This window comes from Vulpes vulpes, chromosome 9 (genome assembly GCF_048418805.1).
Source record: "Vulpes vulpes isolate BD-2025 chromosome 9, VulVul3, whole genome shotgun sequence".
Classification (NCBI taxonomy): Eukaryota; Metazoa; Chordata; class Mammalia; order Carnivora; family Canidae; genus Vulpes; species Vulpes vulpes.
Genome location: NC_132788.1, coordinates 108,355,685 through 108,373,656, shown reverse-complemented (window position 1 = coordinate 108,373,656; position 17,972 = coordinate 108,355,685). Strand labels below are relative to the sequence as shown.

Below are 17,972 nucleotides of genomic sequence, written 5' to 3'. Positions count from 1 at the left end.
TAGCTGGGGAGGAGGTCCCAGCAATGAAGCCATCATCTTGCATCACTTGTGGTCCTGGTAACCACAGGCAGCGGGTTTGTTGGGGGGAATGCAGAAGTGAGGTGGCAACAGAAGTGCAAGTCAGGCTTCCTGGGAGGTGGCTAGGAAGCCTGGAGGGGCCTGGTCCCGGTCAATGCTCCACCAGGAACACAACCCGACAGTGCGTCCTTGTCTTCTTGGCTGTGAAGCGCGGTCATGCTATTCCCCGGTGGCCTAATCTCATGGGAAGAAAGGAGGGCAAAGGTGTTCATTATATTGACATTGCTAATCACGATAATGAGCATAAACATTGAGCATTTGCTCTAAGTTTTGTCCATGGTACGTCATTTGATGCCCATACGTGGTTCATATAAAAATCAGAGGCTGAGCGCCTGCCTTTGGCCCAGGGCGCAATCCTGGAGACCCTGGATCGAATCCCACGTCAGGCTCCTGGTGCATGGAACCTGCTTCTCCCTCTGCCTATGTCTCTGCCTCTCTCTCTCTCTGTGTGTGTGTGACTATCATAAATAAATAAAAATTAAAGAAAAAAATCAGAGGCTGGGTGGCTCAGTGGTTGAGCATCTGCTTTCTGCTCAGGGTAAGATACCAGGGTCCTGGGACCATTGGTACATCTGCATGGGGTTTGGGAGGGGAGCCTGCCTCTCCCTCTGCCTGTGTCTCTGCCTCTCATGAATAAGTAAATAAAATCTTTAAAAAAAAAAAATCAAAGGTTGAGCCCCCTCCTTCACAACACATGCAACTGCTAAGCAGCAGAGACAGGATTTGAACTCATATTTCAACTTCGTTGTCCCACCTTCAAAAATCCCACAGAGGGAAGCTCTGATTGGGCCACTTCGTCACCGTCCAAGGCCTCTGTTGGCTGGAACTCCCGCCCACCCGATAGGCTGCTCCCCCAACCTACAGAGCTGGATGCTTTGGCGAGGGAGCCAAACCCTGTGAAGGAACTCTGATCACATGACAGCATCACATGACAGTAAATACAGCTGCTCCGGCCCCCAAAAGTGAGGGGGGCCACTTCCCCCAAAGGCCCCCCTGTGCCTGTGGCAGGTGTTTGCATTTCTGGGGAAGAGAGAGATCCACCTGAGATACAGGACTGCCCATTAAATTTGAGTTTCCAGTGAACACTGACTTTTGTTTAACTGTAAGCATGTCCTGTTAAATATTTGGGACGTACTTACATTAGAAAAATTATTCGCTGTTTATCTGAAACTCAACTCTAACTTGGAATCCTGTATATTTAATTGCTAGATCTGGCGATGCTGGTTCCAGAGACTCCCTACCGCAGATGGTTCACAGGGAGGACGGGGGAGTGGCAGAGGGAAGAAGCTTGTGAAGACTCCATCCCCGCCTGGGCGCTAAAGCCCTTCTGGCTTGTGGATCCTGGTCCTACCTGCAACCGCCTGTACTGTAGCCCCGCTCCCCCTGTTTCTTTCCCTTCTCTCCTCCCATGAAGAAGAGAGAAATATGTCTCGCTCCTCTCTTCTCTTGAATGATCCCAACATCCCCTGGAAGTCTGAACAATGAACCACCGTACCGACCTCTTTATGTTCCTGCTGGAACTGTGGCTTGGAGCTACTGGATGGCTCATCTCACATTAGCAACAGCTAATCCCAGCTTCTTCCTCTGAGTTTCAGGATAACCCTTTCCCCACCACTGTCCGCTTCAGTGCTGAAAGCCCATCTGATACGGACTTCCAGGGACTCCACTGTGGTCCCAGGAAGTTAGATTTATTAACTTGCCACAGCATATGAGACCACATAATAGAGGATGTATGGAGTGTCTCGTGAAAAAAAGGGGGGGCGGAAAGGAAACGGATGACGGATTTGAGGGAAAAGTAGAGTTTGGGTAATATTTACATGAAGCAGAGTTTGACGGGCTCAAAGCTAGCCAGAGCTATGAGTGAAGAGGTTGGTGTTAAGATTGGGCTAAGATGCGGAGATGGAGTTTTGTTTCCTTGGAAACTGTCATGTGAGATGTTGTGTCTAGACAGCCTAGAAGCTCCCCACCTGGATGGGAAATGCAGACTACTTCTCTGGGTCAACTTGACCTAGCGGGTTCAGACCCTCCAGACAAGAGCAAGATGTTGTATTCCCACCAATGAAACTGATTTTAGAGAACAACATTGTCCCTCCTATATCTTTAAACTTTAAATTATTTATTTATTTATTTATTTATTTATTTATTTATTTGTTTGTTTGTTTGTTTATTTATTTATCTATTTATTTGACAGAGAGAGAGAGCACAAGCATGAGGAGCAACAAAGGGAGAGAGAGAAGCAGACTCCACACTGAGCACGGAGCCCGATGTGGGGCTCAATCCCAGGATCCTGAGATCATGACCTGAGCCAAAGGCAGATGCCATCCAGATGCTCCCTGCACTATATATTTTTTTAAAGATTTTATTTATTTATTTAATTTCATTTTTAAGATTTTATTTATTTATTCATGAGACACAGAGAGAGAGAGAGAGGCAGAGGGAGAAGGAGGCTCTCTGCAGGGAGCCCGATGTGGGACTTGATCCCAGGACCCCCAGATCAGGCCCTGAGCCAAAGGTCGATGCTCAACCACTGAGCCACCCAGGCATCCCCCTGCACCATATCTTTAATGTGATTAACAGAAGCCATTCATACAGACTCACATCATATATCTCTGTCCCATTACTTGGAAGACTTAAAGTCCGTGGCACCCAGCACCTAGACCTTGATTTTCTAATACCATTCTCCAACAAAAGGAACCAGGACTCCGTGGAGAGATGGCTGCTTCTAGACTGAGGAAATACACAACATGAGCATGGAACATCTTGTAGTACCAGGAAGTCAGTGTTTAAACAAATCCACTACAGAGATGGGGTTATGTCAACAGGACGCAGGAACCAACTGAAAGCCCAGTGCCCAAAGCTGAAACAATTTTTGTAGTGAAATACAGCCAGGTTGGATTAAACTCAATTATAACATAAATATCTATGAATCCATATTGATGTAAATAAGTGATTAAAGAAATTAGTGGCAAAATAGACCTCCCAGGAAGAAAAATTCAAAAACAATTCCCATAAATACTCAACCCTCAAGGAGAGGGAGCATAATTTCCAATTTATAAATGTGAGGCATGCATAACAGCTTGGAAACAAATGGAAAGAGGTGAGGGGAGAATAACTTATAGTGGAGACATCTGACAAACACACCTCAACCCGGTGATGAAGATCACCAGTGATAAGTCATATTGATAGAATGGACCCTTATTTTTTTTAAGATTTATTTTTATTTATTTATGATAGACATAGAGAGAGAGAGAGGCAGAGACACAGGCAGAGGGAGAGGCAGGCTCCATGCAGGGAGCCTGACGCGGAACTCGATCCCGGGACTCCAGGATCACGCCCTGAGCCAAAGGCAGGCGCGAAACCGCTGAGTCACCCAGGGATCCCCTAGAATGGACCCTTAATATGGGATGACCCTTCACCTCTGTCATCTTCTTCGCTAACCTATAACTGCAGTCCAATCATAAGAAGAACACCAGACAGGCCCCAGTTCAGAAACATTGTACAAGATGCCTGATCAGCACTCCTCAAAACTCTCAAGGTCATTAAAAAACAGAAACAAAAACAAAAAAAATACCAAGAATATTGGGCACCTGGGTGGCTCAGTGGTTGAGCGTCTGCCTTTGGCTCAGGTTGTAATCCCGGGGTCCTGGGATCGAGTCCCACATTGGGCTCCCCACAGGGAGCCTGCTTCTCCCTCTGCCTGTGACTCTGCCTCTCTCTGTCTGTGTCTCTCATGAATAAATAAATAAAATCTTAAAAAAAACCCAGGAAAATCTGAGCAACTGCCTCAGCCAAGAAGAGCTCAAGAAGACATGACCACTAAATATCATGCAGTCTCCTGGATGGGATCCTGGAACCAAAAATGACATAGAATTGGGAAAGTCCTGGAGTCAGGAAGTAGGTGGTGGGAGCCAAAGGTTGGGGGAGGTAAGTGTTTAATCGGACAGAATTTCAGCTTGAGATGATGAAAAGTTTTGGAGATAGATGGTGGTGTTACACAACACTGCAAATGTTCTTAATACCACCAAAATGTAAACTTAAAAATGGCAAATTTTATGTAATGTGTATTTTGCCACAATTAAAACCAGCAGCAACAGCAGCACCAGCAGACTCCAAGAATCCTATGTGCTTGACCAGATAGATGGCTTCTGGAGGCTGCCACGTGGTCAAAATAACAGAATAGAGTTTCTTTTTTTGTTTGTTTGTTTGTCCTTTGTTTTGAATCAGCATGCTCAAAACAACTGGTATAATATTTAGAGGCCAAAACTTGGACACTTGAGGTTGTCCAGGAGTGACTTTGCATAATTCCTAAGAGATATGTCAGTAAAGGGAGGGCTCTCCTCAATCACAGATCTGCTTACTGCTCATCCGTTGGGACTCTCCAAGTGTGAAAATATTTAGAGGTTCCAGGAAAGCTCTCTAAGCTCTTGGGCTGCCCTAGAACTACCTCCCCTACCCCACCCCCCAACTCGAGGCCCAGTAAGGACCTGGGAAAAAACGGAGTCCTGGGGTGTGGTTAGTAAGACGAAGTAGGAGTTAGAGCAGCAGAGACCCACCCCCCTGGCTGTGAAAGGGAAGCGGTGGGGGGCGGGGGGAGGGCATGGGGGGGGTGTTTCAGTACCATGGAGAGCTCTAAACTGCCCAGAGAAGGCTAAATGGCCAAATCCTGCCAGAGTGTGTGTGCAGGGGCCCGGGGCTGGCGGGGGGGGGGGGGGGGGGGGAGCAGGGATGCAAGAGCCTGGACTAAAGTGGGTGAGAGAGATGTAACCTCAGAGCCCAGGAACTTTATTGGGGGGTGGAGAACTCTCCAGTAGATCTGCCTTAGTGAGAAACTGGGTTCCTGCTTTTCTGAATCCTATATTCAGCTCTGCATTGCCTTCCTCCTGCCCGCAGGCACTTGGCATCCTGCATGTCGCAGCCCTGGTTAACAGGCTGGGCTCTGGAGTTAGACCAACCCAGCTCAACCATGACTAGCCGCTTGTGACTCGGGTAATCACTAAACCCATCCAAGCCTGAGTTTTTTTTTTTTTTTCCACCAGCAAAGTGGGATGTTTATAAAGTATAGTAGGTAGATAGATGTCCCTCAGAGATGTCCACCTCCTAATCGCCAGGACTTACGGAAATGTTAGGTCACGTGGCAAAAGGAACTAAGGTTGTAGATGGAATTGAAGTTGTGAACAAGCTAGCCTTAAAATGAGAGTTTATCCTGGGTTGTCTGGGTGGACTCAAGGTAATCTTAAGGCTCCTTAAAAGTGGAAGATGGTCAGGGAAGTAGCAGCTGGAGCTGCTGCTGGCCCTGGAGATGAGGAAGGGCCATGAGCCAAGGAATCAGGCGGCTTCTAGAAGCTGCAAAAGGCAAGGAGATGAATCCTCCCCCTAAACCTCCACAATGGAGCAAAGCTCTGCCCACACCTTGGTTTTAGCCTGGTGCTTTACTCAGAGTACTCCAGAGATACAATGTATGTGAAACAGTAAATTTGTGTTTTAGTTTGTGGTTCTTGGCTACAGCATCCATAGGAAACTGATACAAAAAGAATATCCCCCCCCCCCCCCCCCGGGGTCCTTGCAGGATCAAGTGAGATTGTATATAGAGAGCTTGGCTTAGCCCGGGCATACAGTCAGTGCTCAATAATTGGAAATGGTTGAGTTGTGAAACAGTCTTATTGCAGGGAACTCAGAAAACCCTGGGCTTCCGAGGTACAGGGACCCGGATCCTGGAGCAGAAGGAATCCGTTCTCTCCTATTACTGCTGCTACTTCTGACTTTAAAGTGGGCCCCCACCAGCTGGCAGCTTCACCATTTCCCTGCTGGGGAAAATTTGGTGAATTCACCGAGATTTCCCAGAGCATCTGGGAATCAGATGTTATCCTGTGCTTGTTGGTCTTTACCATGAGGAAAAAAAAAAAAACAAACTATTTGTGGGCCTTGTGGGGTGTGTCATAAAAGCCATCAGTGTAGTGGAAATGGTCATGAGCTAAATTTCCACTAGAAGAAAATACTTGCGTTACAGAGATGGAGGGCTGGGATCCTGCATGGGGTGAAGGATGGGGAGGTAATCCACTGTTTGCTGTGTTTTGAGCTCCCATAACCTAAACCAGGGGGTCAGCAAACCACAGCCCCTGGAGCCAAATGGTGCAGGAAAATTGGGGGGGTGTTACATTTGGGGACACGGGGGTGCTCTGCCCCAGCCCCCTGCAAGCATGTGTGGTAGGCATGCATGGCAAGGCAGCTGACTCCAAGAGGCAAGTGTGCTTGTGCCTCATATCAGGGGCTGACACACTTTCTGTAAAGGACCAGGGAGTCAATATATTGGCTCAACTGTGCAGTGGTGGTGGAAAAGCAGTGGTAGTTGATGTGCAAATGAATGCATATGGTTGTGTTCCAATAAAACTTTATTTACAAAAATAAGAAAATGGGCTGGCTTAGACCCTACCCTAAGCCAACCCTCTTTAAAAGAGAAAGTATGTGCCCTTAAAGTCTCTCAAAATAACTTCAAGAGGTCTGGAAGCTTCCATTCTTTTTTTTTTTTAAATTCATTTATTTACTTTAGAGGGGGAGGTGCAGAGGCAGAGTGAGTCTCTCTTTTTTTAAAGATTTATTTATTTATGATAGACATAGAGAGAGAGAGAGAGAGAGAGGCAGAGACATAGGCAGAGGGAGAAGCAGGCTCCATGCCGGGAGCACGATGTGGGGACTCGATCCCGGGACTCCAGGATCGCACCCTGGGCCAAAGGCAGGCGCTAAACTGCTGAGCCACCCAGGGATCCCAAGAGAAAGAGTCTTAAGCAGACTCCACGCTGAGCTCAGAGCCTGACTCGGGGCTCGATCTCAGAACCCTGAGATCATGACCTGAGCTGAAACCAAGATTCAGATGCCCAACAGACTGAGCCAAGCTGGTGCCCCAGAAGCCTCCATCCTTATCCTCTTACTGACATTAGAACGCCTTAAGGCTCGTCTACTGGAAGATGAGACCAGAAAGTAGAGGTGAGCCAGCCCAGCTGAAGCCCTTTAGACCAACCAGCCTATCACTGGCCCATTGAATGTCCACACGTATGTGAATAAATCCCAGGCAAGACCAGCAGGAGAAATATCTAGGCACAGTCCAAACTGCTAACCTACAGAGCAACGTATTTGCAAGCATGTTTACGTACCTATATACGTATATACATATATTTAAATACAAATATGAACTTGCTCATCATGCTAATCTGCACCCTGCTCTTTTAAATACAACCTACCGTGTCCATCTTTCTCCATGAGGACACTTTTTAAAGTTTCATCTGCTGGACGACCTTTAACTTGGCATACAGATTTGTGATCCTCCTTCCCTGTCACACAGATGCATCCGTGCACCCACTTGTGCCAGGAGTGATCTCACTGACCCTAGGACAAAGCAAATGACACAACAGGAATACCGAGAGAGGGTTCTCAGGGGGTTCTATATTTCTGGGACAGAAGCCTATCCTTGTCTGCAAAGCTGGTTATCATGATTATATTTGCTTCCAATTTTTATTTTTTATTTATTTTTTTATTTAATTATGATAGTCACAGAGAGAGAGAGAGAGGCAGAGACACAGGCAGAGGGAGAAGCAGGCTCCATGCACCGGGAGCCCGATGTGGGATTCGATCCCGGGTCTCCAGGATCGCGCCCCGGGCCAAAGGCAGGCGCCAAACCGCTGCGCCACCCAGGGATCCCCCGCTTCCAATTTTTAAATATAATTGTGATAAAATATGTTTAAAATTTTTTAAAATGATTCAGATGGTAAATGTTTTTTTTTATTGAAGCATAGTTGACATGCTATAGTGTTAGTTTCAGGTGTACAGGTGATTTGAAAATTATATACATTATGAAATGCTTACCAACGTAAGTGTAGTTACCGTCTTAGCCGTGTCTAAGTGCATAGCTCAGGGCATGAAGCACACTCACCTCTCCGGGCACCCAGCCCTTCTCACCCCTGGTGGGCTCAAGCTGGACTCTGCGGTTGCATAGACCCAGCGCCTGTGCAAGGGTGGGGGTCCCACTGAGGCCGCTGGTGGCAGAGCGCGCCTGTCTCTCCCTCTCCCACCTTCCCCCATGCCAGGCTCTTCTCTGCGCCTCTCAAATCATCAACCTGCACTCGAGTCCTTGATCTCAGTGTCGACTCCGGGGAACTTCTGTGGCCAGAAGAGGTGACTCTGCAAAGAGTTAGCAGCCCCAGGCGGGTGACAGAGGCTGTAGTGTGTGGGGGGCCGGCACTACCTCTCTAGCTCTGAGTGCCATGTGGATGGGCACACACGCCTGTCGTTTCATCCCCAGGGCCTGTCTCAGCCCAGCCTGGCTGCCTCTCGCTACATCACCTCCAAGGGTGCAGGTGGCCGGATGGAGTCCCCGCCCTGGCAGGATTCTAGGGGAACTAATTGGTCAGAATAATGTTGGAGCAGAGTCTCTCCCCATTGGCACTGCTGACATTGGGGCCAGGCTGTTCTCTGGGGGGGGGGGGGGGTGTCCTGGGCGCTGTGGGGTTTGAGCAGCATCCCTGGCCCCACGCGCTCAATGTCAGCCTCACCCCTAGTTGTGACAAGCAGAGATGTCCCCAGACATGGCCCAGTGTCCCCTGGGGGGCAGGATTGCTTGAGGTGAGAGCAGCCGTGTTGGGGTAGCCCGCGTGGGCCCCGTTCGTTTCAGGACCTGCATTTAAAGCTGCCCCTCCCTCCTCTCCCTCTCTTCGGTGGTCTCCTCGGCACCATCCCCACATGCTAAATTAAGTCTTACCAGCTTATTGTTTGCTGCCCTTTCTGGGACGCGAGCTCTATGAGGGCATGGGTTTCCATCCACTGTCCGGGCTGCTATGTTCCCAGCACCTGGAAGAGGACCTGCCTTGTAGCAGATGCTTAAGAAATGCTTGTCGAATAAAGGAGGTGAGCAAAGAGATGAGTGGATGGGTGAAGGTTCCCAGGAAGGAAGGCAGGTGGGGGAGATTTCCTTTCCAGCTGCGTGGGGGTGGAAGTTAAATGCTCAGTAGACTGACGAGCCGTCTCTGTTTGCCCAGAACAGAGGGGTTCCCCATGTTTCCAAGCGCCAAGACTGGGACAGTCCTGGGCAAACTGGATGGCGGGTCACCCTACGAACCACTGTAACGGTACCACAACAATGTTGATGGCAAATAACTTCTTTGTACCAGGCACTGTTCTAGCACTTTCTGTGGTAACTGACTCAACCCTCTCAAACATCCTGAGGCAGGGACTGCTGGCACCAGCTGCTCAAATGAGGAAATCAGCAGAGGTTCAGAGACTCACCCAAAGTCAGCTGGCAGGGAAGGGTGGGCCAGGATTGGAATTCTGTGGGTACAGAGCAGGTGTAAAGCATACTGCGGCCCCACCTTGTCTGTGGGGTCCAGGAAGATTCTGGAGGATGTGAACAGAGAACCAGACTAATGGCAGAGGGAGGAGTCTTAGGAAGAATGTTCCAAGCAGGGGAAAGGCACGTGCTGATGGCCCCAGGCCAAGGTCACACTCCTCCAGGGCGTGGCCTGACATCCCTCAGATGGTGGGGGGCGGGCAGGGGAGGGGTGGGATGGGAAGCAGCTGTCTGTGGCCACTCTGGTTGGCTGCCAGAGTCAGCGTCTGAAAGGTCCCTGGTGGGGGGTCTCTGCGCAGCAAGGAGAGGGTAGATAATAGATGGAGAGGAAGGGAGGGGAAGGGGGGAGGTTACGAGATGGAGGAGGCGGGAGGAGGGAGGAGGAAGAGAGGGTGTTTCCTGAGACACATGCTTTGGCTGCCTCTGTGTCCTATGGGACCGATGGAAGCTAAAAATAGCCTGAGAGCCGGGGACCCCGAGATGACTGACTGGCTTCCCACCCTGGGAGGACAAGGGGTGGCTCTGGGCTTTGGGTTCCTCAGGCTGGGGACCCTAACCCTCGTCTCTAGGGCCTGGCAGGCTGTCCTGAGCTCACAAAGTTCAGGTTGGCTGTGTGATCCATGGGCGGTTTGTCCCTCTCCGGAGCCCTCCCTCCCTGTCACCTGGGTAACAGTCTGGCTCCCTCACTCCTCTTCCTGCTTCTTCCTTTACCGCCCCACCCAAACCTCCGGACCCATTCTCTGCAGAGCAACCAGGGCTGCTTTTAGAAAGGTTTTTATTGACAGACCTACAGAAAGTGCATGACAGATACCTTCTCACAGGTGAATGTCCCTTTGTAACCCCTCTGACCCCTGGGGTAACCACTATCCTGACTTCTAATGCCCTCGGTTACCTGGCCTTGGTCTAGAGCTTCCAATAAATGGAAGCTACTGCAGCTGGTCTTTCAGACCTCGCCTCTTTCCCTCTGCATCGGGCGGCCACTGCGGTACTGCGGCGCTGTCAGAGCTCTACCTTCCACCTGCCTGACCTTGGGCAGGTCACTGCGCCTCAGGCTCCTCACCTGGCAAGAACGGACACCATCACCTGCGCTCCTGGGAAGCTGTGAGACCTCCGGGAGGTACCGAAAGGGCAGGTGTGTGTGGCTCCCTTGCTGACACATAGCGGGGGCTCCATTATAACAGGTGTATCCGGGTTCTCCAGACACGCGAGAATCCGTAGAAAGTCTGTGTGTGGGATCCCCGGGGTGGCGCAGCGGTTTGGCGCCTGCCTTTGGCCCAGGGCGCGATCCTGGAGACCCGGGATCGAGTCCCACGTCGGGCTCCCGGTGCATGGAGCCTGCTTCTCCCTCTGTGTCTCTGCCTCTCTCTCTCTGTGACTATCATAAAAAAAAAAAAAAGAAAGTCTGTGTGTGCACGTCTACACACACACAAAGACGTATAGGTGTGCATACGGCCTGTATACACGTGCAATACACCTACACGCATAAAACATGCAGTGCACATGTGCAGACGTATGCACACGCACACAACAGGCACAGGCATGCACCGCACGCAGGTGCATATGCAGGTGTGCACGCACGGCACGCCCTGTGTGCACAGGCTTGCACGGATAACTCAGGTCCACATGGGCACGACATGCACGCGCCTGTGAGCAGACACCTGCACCGCACATGGGCGCACACGCACACACGCACAGCTCCGTATTATACACCCGCACATGCTGCTATTTTAGGGACTTGAGTCGTGTTGACGTCGAGCCAGGAAATCCGCAGGGAAGAGCCGACGCCGCAGCCAGGGCCTGGAGGCCGCCGCAGCGTGCCCGGCTCCCCGGCGCCCCCCGCACACGCTCCTCCGTCCAGCGCGCGCGGCGGGCGTCCGGCCCGGCGGGAGTCGCGGCGGCCCTGGGCGTGCGGAGGGAGGGAGGGAGGGGTCCCCGCTCCTCCGGGGCGGGGCTCGAACCTGTCATCCCCGGCCCGCGGGGTCTCCCCGGGTCCCCGCGTCGGGCCGGCGGGGGCGGCCGAGGGCAGCCGAGGACGTGCGTGCGTGCGTGCGTGCGGGCGAGCCCACGGGGCGGGCGGCGGGGGGGGCGCGCGCGGCGCGGCGGGCGGGGCAGCGGGCGCGCGCCGCCTCCTCGCGCCGGCCCCCCCCGCGCGCGCGCGGCGAATGGTTCGGCCCGGCCCCCGGCTCATTGTGCTCGCCTCACGCCGGCCCAAGATGGCGGCGGCGCTGGAGGCCCCGGGCCTGTGACCACAAAGAGGAGCCGGGGGCCGGACGGGAGCGCGGCGGCGGCGGCGGCGGCGGCGGCGGCGCGGCCGAGGCCCAGGCCAGCCCCCTCCCCTCAGCCTCCCGCCCTCCCGCGCTCCGCCCGCCCTCCTCCGCCCGCCGCCCCGCCCCCCGCCGGCGGCGCCGCGCCCCTCCCCCAGCCGCCCGACTAGCATGGTGCGGCGGCCGCGCGCGCCGACATGGGGGAGAAGCTGGAGCTGAGGCTCAAGTCGCCCGTGGGGGCCGAGCCCGCCGTCTACCCGTGGCCGCTGCCGGTCTACGTGAGTGCCGCCCCCGCCGGGTCCCGCGGAGCCCCCGCCCGAGGGCCGTTTGCGGGGCGGGGGCGGGGGGCGCCGGGCTGCGGAGCCGGGGACGGGGGGGGACGGGGCCTCCGGGGGTCCCGGCGGGGGAGCCCGCGCGCCGCGCCCCTCGCGCGCTCGGGGGGTGTCGGGCTTTGGGAAGCGGCGGCGGCCGGGGGCGGGGTCGCGGCCCCCGCCCTCCGCCGCCGCGGGGTTTCGCGGCTTCCAGCCCGCCGCGCGCGCCGGAGTTTTTCTATTTTTGCTCCTCCCGCGGCGGGAGGCGGGAGGCGGGAGGCGAGGTCGAGCCCGGGCCCCGGCTTTTCCGGCGGGCAGCGCCCGTGCGTCCGTCTGTCTGTGCGTGTGCGCGCGCGTGTCCGTCCGTCCGGCCGCCCGAGCACTGCGCGAGGCGGGAAGACCGACGTCCGAGGTGACGAAACTGGGGAGAACCTTCAAAAGTCCAACCGTCCCACCGGCCGCCGCCGCTCCCTCCCCCCGGGGACAGCGCTCCGCAGGCGCCCGTTGGCTGGCCTGGCCGGCGCATTCTTTAAAATCGAATTGTTGTTGTTGTTGTTGTTGTTATTATTATTATTTTCATCCTCAGCTCGCACGCAGCGCGGTCGCTCTTTAGCCCGGCGCGGCTCTGGGAGTTTTGACAGATGCGTCCCCAGCAGACAGCAGAGGCCGCCGCCCCTTGCCACCAGCTAGCTCACCTCTCCTGCTGGGTGCCGCCGCTCCCTCTGCCCCTGTGCCTTTTCCAGAAAGTCAGATAAACGGAATCAGCAGCTGGCAGCCTTTGATTCTGGCTGCTTGGGCTGCGCAGAGCCGTGTTGCCGTGGGTATCGGAAGGCCGTGTCCGGTCCCATCTTTTTCTCATTTCCATGTTGTGCTGGCCAGTGGGGTTGGGCCGCAGCGCGTGCGGGATGCTTCCAGGCAGGGGGGTGGTGGTTTAGGGATAAAGCTGCCAGGAGCATGTGGAGGCAGGTTTCTGCATGAACTTGACTTTCCGTGTTGGGAAGCGTTCAGGAGGAGGACAGGGCGGTGAGGCCTGTGCCGCCGCGTGCGACATTTGTGCGTCCCCCCTGGTCGGCGGTGCGGAGTCCTGGGGGGGTGAAGAAACGCCCTGGGACACACTGTCCAGGCCCTGGATGCCCAGGTGAAAGTTCATCCAGGCAGCCACATCATCCCCATCCATCATCACCGTTTTTAACTTGGAGCAGAGCAAGGCTGCGGCGGTTCATGCCTGTTGTAAATAAGGTCTTCTGTGTTGGACCTGGCGGGACCTGGCTTTCTAGGGGTCGGTGGTTCTGAACTACAAAGTGTCTTTCCCTCACCGGCCAGGCCCCCCGGTTGGCAGGGGAGGGCATCGTGCTGCCTGGCTGGCCGGGCACTCTGCCCGGTGTCACAGGCCTTTTCCTGGTGTGGCTGTCCACCGCCAGGCCAGTGGGCAGGTGGGCCCCGCAAAGGCTTCAGCTCCCTGCAGTGGCAAGCAACGCTCTTGCTACAGCCTTGTAGCGAAGTCTGTTAATTTTCTGTATCCCTGCTGAGGAGGAAGTTTGCTTTCTCATGAAGAGGGAGGGGCAGTCCTTTTAGAAGGCTTCGTTTTGTGACGATTCAGTGATGAACACGTTAAGGAAACGGACAGCTTCATAAGTTAACTTTTCAGAAGATCGGATTATCATTTGACTGCCTGTGTGAAATGACGGGGCCTGTTTGTTCGTGGATCCATTCATTCTGCCGGCACCTACCGGATACTTAGTGTCCCTGCGGATGCAGAGGGCAGTAGATGGTATTCCCATCCCCAGGAAACTTATAAATGCAGGGAAGTCGGTGATCTATAAACACAAAAGTTGGACAGTTATGCTGCCACCGCAGAGATGGCTGTCAGCTGAGGTGGTCCTGGAGGGAGGGGCTCCTGGTTTTGCCCTGGGGAAGGTATGGGTGGTTTCTTGGAGGTGGGGGCGTCTGTAGGAGGAAGTAGGGACAGCCACAACCACCCACACTGGGAAATGCCTACAGTCAGAAACAGGCTTTTGGGGAAATTGACAAATAGGCAGAAATAGAGTTTTTGGGAAATTGACAAATAGGAGGAGGGGGGCAGGCTGAGTTCTGCTCCTTCCATGACTTCAAGTTCTAGGATACCTGCCTGCAGCTCACCATGGCCCTGCTTTTGGTGGGAAAACCGGGTCTCAACTGGAAGGGAGGTGGTGGTATTTTTGGCTCTCTGGCAGCAGGGCAAGAACCTGCGAGGGCGTGTGGAGTGGTCCATCCCCTCCGTGACTTATTAAGCCTGTGGGCGGGGGAGCAGCCCCAGCGTGACTGTCCCCGCCTACAGCTTCCTCTGGGGAGCCCACGATTCTCTGATGAATGCCCTCTGAGCAGTCATGCCCTTTATGCAGGGCGATGAGTAGTAGCTGAAGTGGGCGGCCAGAGTTAGCCTCCCTGTGACTCAGAAAATATTTTCTGACGCTGACCTCCTCTTGTGTGAGCCCTCTCCCTAATCCGCACTCAGGTGGAAGGCAGATTAACCCTTACCCAACCTTGTGTGGGTGGAGTAGCTGCTTTAAACCGGGTGGGACAATCGGGAAAGCCTTTATGTCATACGTGGCTGTTAGTTTTCATAGTCTGGTTCCTAGGATCCAAATGCCTGCAGGTCCCCTGTTCCAGATGGGTAGGAGACCCAGGGAGTGGGAACTTCAGATATTCATGAGGGGAGGCGGTGGCAGGGCTACAGGGGACCGGCCTGCCCAGTCTCCCCCTGGGAGCTCTCCCCCTTTTTTCTTAAACTATTAATTTCAAGATAATTATAGATTCACTTGAACCCATAAGAAATAACAGGGGCACCTGGATGGCTCAGTCAGTTAAATGTCTGATTCTTGGTTCAAGCTCAGGTCATGTAGTCATGGGTGATGAGATTGAGCCCCCTTGTTGGGCTCCGTGCTCAGCGAGGGGTCTGCTTCCCTCCCTCCCCCTCCCATTGAGTGCACTCATGCGTGCGCGTTCTCTCTCTCTCTCTCTCTCTCTCAAATAACTCTTAAGAAGAAAAAAGAAATAACAGAGACATCCAGTGTTCTCTTTATCCAGCTTCCCTCAGTTGTGACATCTTACAACCAGAGAGCAAGATGAGCGTGTCGTTGGTATTGGAACAATCAAGAAACAAAGCATTTTGGGGTTCTCTTTTGAATACAGGGACCTGCCCACTGCTGACAGTCTGCTTCTGGGAGTGCTGGGCCCTGGCCCCATACTTCTCTCCTGGGGAACTTCTTACTCTGCCTGACTTCCCCTGCAGAGTGTGCCTGGGGCTCCCTGCCTGTGGGAATAATGTTCCTCTTTCCTTTCTCTGGGCCAGGGTTGTACTTGCAGAAGACTGTCTCTTGCTTTCCCTGTCCCCTTGAGCTGTCCCTGCCGTTCCCGCTGGCAGGGGCTCCCGGTAGCCCAAGCCCATGGCATTGATTCTGTGTATTTGCCGAGGACCTGCCGCATCTCGGGGGTGTGTGTGCGTCTTTCTGCCACTCCACGGCCCACGTGTGGCTCTGTTATGTCCCTCAGTGCCTCGCCATTCCTCTGCTCTCCTAACCCCTCTTCCTGACCACATCCAGTCTTCTCCCCTACCTGCCTGGATCCACCCTTCTAGTTCCAAGCCCTTGGGCCTTGTTCCTTGGCCTCTGCCTCTCAGGCCCTCTCCTCTGCATTGCACCGGTCCCTCTTCCTGTCCGGTCCCTCTTCCTGTCCGTTGCTCAGCATCTGGGGTGCTGCCAGTGGAGGTCGGGAGGTCAAGGGCTCTGTGCTTTATTGTGCAACCACCCTAAGCCTCAGTTTCCTCTTCTCTAGAGAGGGTTCGTGCAGCTTGAATTCCTCTCAGCTAGTCGTGGGGGTGTGTGGGCTAATGCCTAGAAAGCATTAGGTTCACTCCAGGTGCGGACAGGGGTGAGTGATGGATGTTTGCTCAGACAACACTTTGTCACTTAAAAGCCCAATACTTTTTTTTGGGCGCTGAGGGACAGGGCTTTCTGGGCTTTGTGGTAGGGCTAGGGATAGAGGGGGCACAGCTAGTGGGGGGTGAAGCATGGCCTGCAGGGCACCAGGAGCCCGCAGGAGGCTTGGTTTCTGCTCTGGACGGTTGTTTTGCTGTGATCTGCTTAAGGGGTTAATGGGGTTCTGTGTTTCCCCTGATCTGCATGTGGCTCATTGCAGGTTGGTCTACTCTTGCTCTGAGGGCGAATGCTGGGCTGTAGGACCTGGTTCGGGGTCGGGGCTGTCTGCTAGACCAAGATGTGCCAATACAGAGGCCAGGTGCAAGGGCTGGTTGGGAAGGAGACACAGGGAGGGACCAGGAGGACAGTCAGCAGGATGCAGGGGCAGCAGTGGGTCTTGTGGGTTTTGTTTATAAGTAACAGCTTTACTGCATTATAATTCACACGCCACTCCATCTGTCCATCTAAAGTACAATTCCTTGGACTTTAGTCCATTCACAGGGTCATACCACTGCCATCTTTAGTCCCAGAATATTCCATCACCCAAAAGGAAACTTATCCTCATCAGCTTTCATACCCCACTCACTGCCCCCAGCCTCAACGAGTGCCCTCCCCATGCGTGGACGAGCCACATGTCACACATGTGGATTCACACACCGTGGGGCCTCCTGTGTCTGGTTCCCTCCCTGAGCGTGTGGGCTCAGGGTCCGTCCCCAGGGTGGCATGTGTGGGCACCTGGCTCCTGCTTATGGCCAAGTGATGTTCCCCTAACTGGATGGACTAGGTGGTCAGTGGGTGCTGCTAGGATGGCGCAGCTCCACACTCCTTCCTTGTGGGGGCTCCGTCCTCCAGACCCCCTGCTTGTTGGAGACCTCCTAGCACAGCACCCGGGGCTGTGAACCACTGAGTTTGTGCCTCAGTGAGGTCTGATGGGCCCGGCTGCTCTGGCCTTCTGGCTGGGCTGAGCGGCGGGGTGGGCGTGCATGCCTCCATACCAGCCTGTGCTTGGCCCCTCAGACTGCTCTCAGGCTTTCCTCAGCATGCCCTCCCCGGTTTTCCCTCTTTCCACCCCAAGCTGTATTTAGGGCTGGCCTTGTGGGATCCCTGTGGCCCTTTCTGCTGTGACTGGAGGGTCTCGTGTATTGATTCTTTCAGTGGAGTGCCTCTTCATGATCCTGTGCTAATGGCCGTACCGCAGGCCTGGCGCGCTGCTGGGATGGTGTTGGGCGGAATTCTCCTGCCCTGTAGCACTGGGGGCTGCAGGTGTGGTGGGCCAGGTGCTTTTAGATGTGGCCCTGTCCTCTGAGCAGCCTTGTTTGTTGCAAGGCCTGCACAGGTCACAGTTGGTGCTGGGTAGCATGGCCCCATGAAGAGGGGTGCGGCAGAGGTGGTGGCGGGAGCCCAGGCCTCCTTCCTGGTGAGTCATTGCTGGCTGTCGTCACAGAGCAGAAACATTCCATGAGAGCCAGGATGCGTCACAGGTGAGTGGTTGGCTTGGCACCCTCCTCCCCCGAGAGAAGTTATCTGAGCAGCATCAGCTGCCCTTGTTCTGGACCCTTTGCAGTGTGACATTATTTCAGGGGCCACGTAAGTTTAGTCCTTAAGACTAGTGACGCTCAAAACCAGTGACTGGGTGAACCTGACTTTCTGCAGCTCCTGGGAGCGCATTTGCTGCTCTCACGGATCCCATGCTTCATCGTGGGATAGTGGCTTGTTCCTCGTCACTCAGCTCAGGAACCAGCACACCCCAGTGTAACCATAGTCACCGTGTGGGTCTCTGCGTAATTGGGATGTTTTGCCGCGCTGTCACCTTCTCTCCCTGTGCCGCCTCCTGCTACGGACAGCAGGCCCAGAGCGCCCTGGGGTACCACTGCTAGTCCTCTACTTGCCTGGTAGAGGCAGGTAGACACCAGGGCTGTGAGCTGGGAGATTTCTCCCCCGCACAGATGTCTCGCTGTGTGGTTATGTGGTGTCTGAAGACCCAGACAGTTGAGAGTGGGTCTGGGAGAAGGACTGGCTCAGGTAGGAG

The 17,972-nt window shown here is 54.2% G+C and overlaps 1 protein-coding gene and 1 long non-coding RNA gene across 7 annotated transcripts in view; one reads left to right on the top strand and one right to left on the bottom strand.

Annotated features, from left to right (window-relative positions):
* Positions 1-7,832: 7,832 nt before the first annotated feature.
* LOC112935615 (uncharacterized) lies at positions 7,833-11,431 on the bottom strand. Its single transcript, XR_003238192.2, has 4 exons — positions 11,371-11,431; positions 10,473-10,787; positions 8,828-8,916; positions 7,833-8,250 (listed from the first exon to the last, which is right to left on the bottom strand). It is a non-coding gene; the product is annotated as an uncharacterized lncRNA (long non-coding RNA).
* Positions 11,432-11,775: 344 nt separating this feature from the next.
* Positions 11,776-17,972, top strand: part of DOT1L (DOT1 like histone lysine methyltransferase) — a 66,219-nt gene continuing 60,022 nt past the window's right edge. For 2 of the 6 annotated variants that reach the window (XM_072721913.1, XM_072721911.1), the window contains exon 1: positions 11,778-11,954. In XM_072721913.1, coding sequence (XP_072578014.1) covers positions 11,874-11,954 — 81 coding nt within the window. In that variant the 5' untranslated portion in view covers positions 11,778-11,873. Of the gene's footprint in view, positions 11,955-17,972 lie in introns of all 6 variants that reach the window. The other 4 variants (XM_072721909.1, XM_072721908.1, XM_072721912.1 and 1 more) reach the window with 4 other exon arrangements.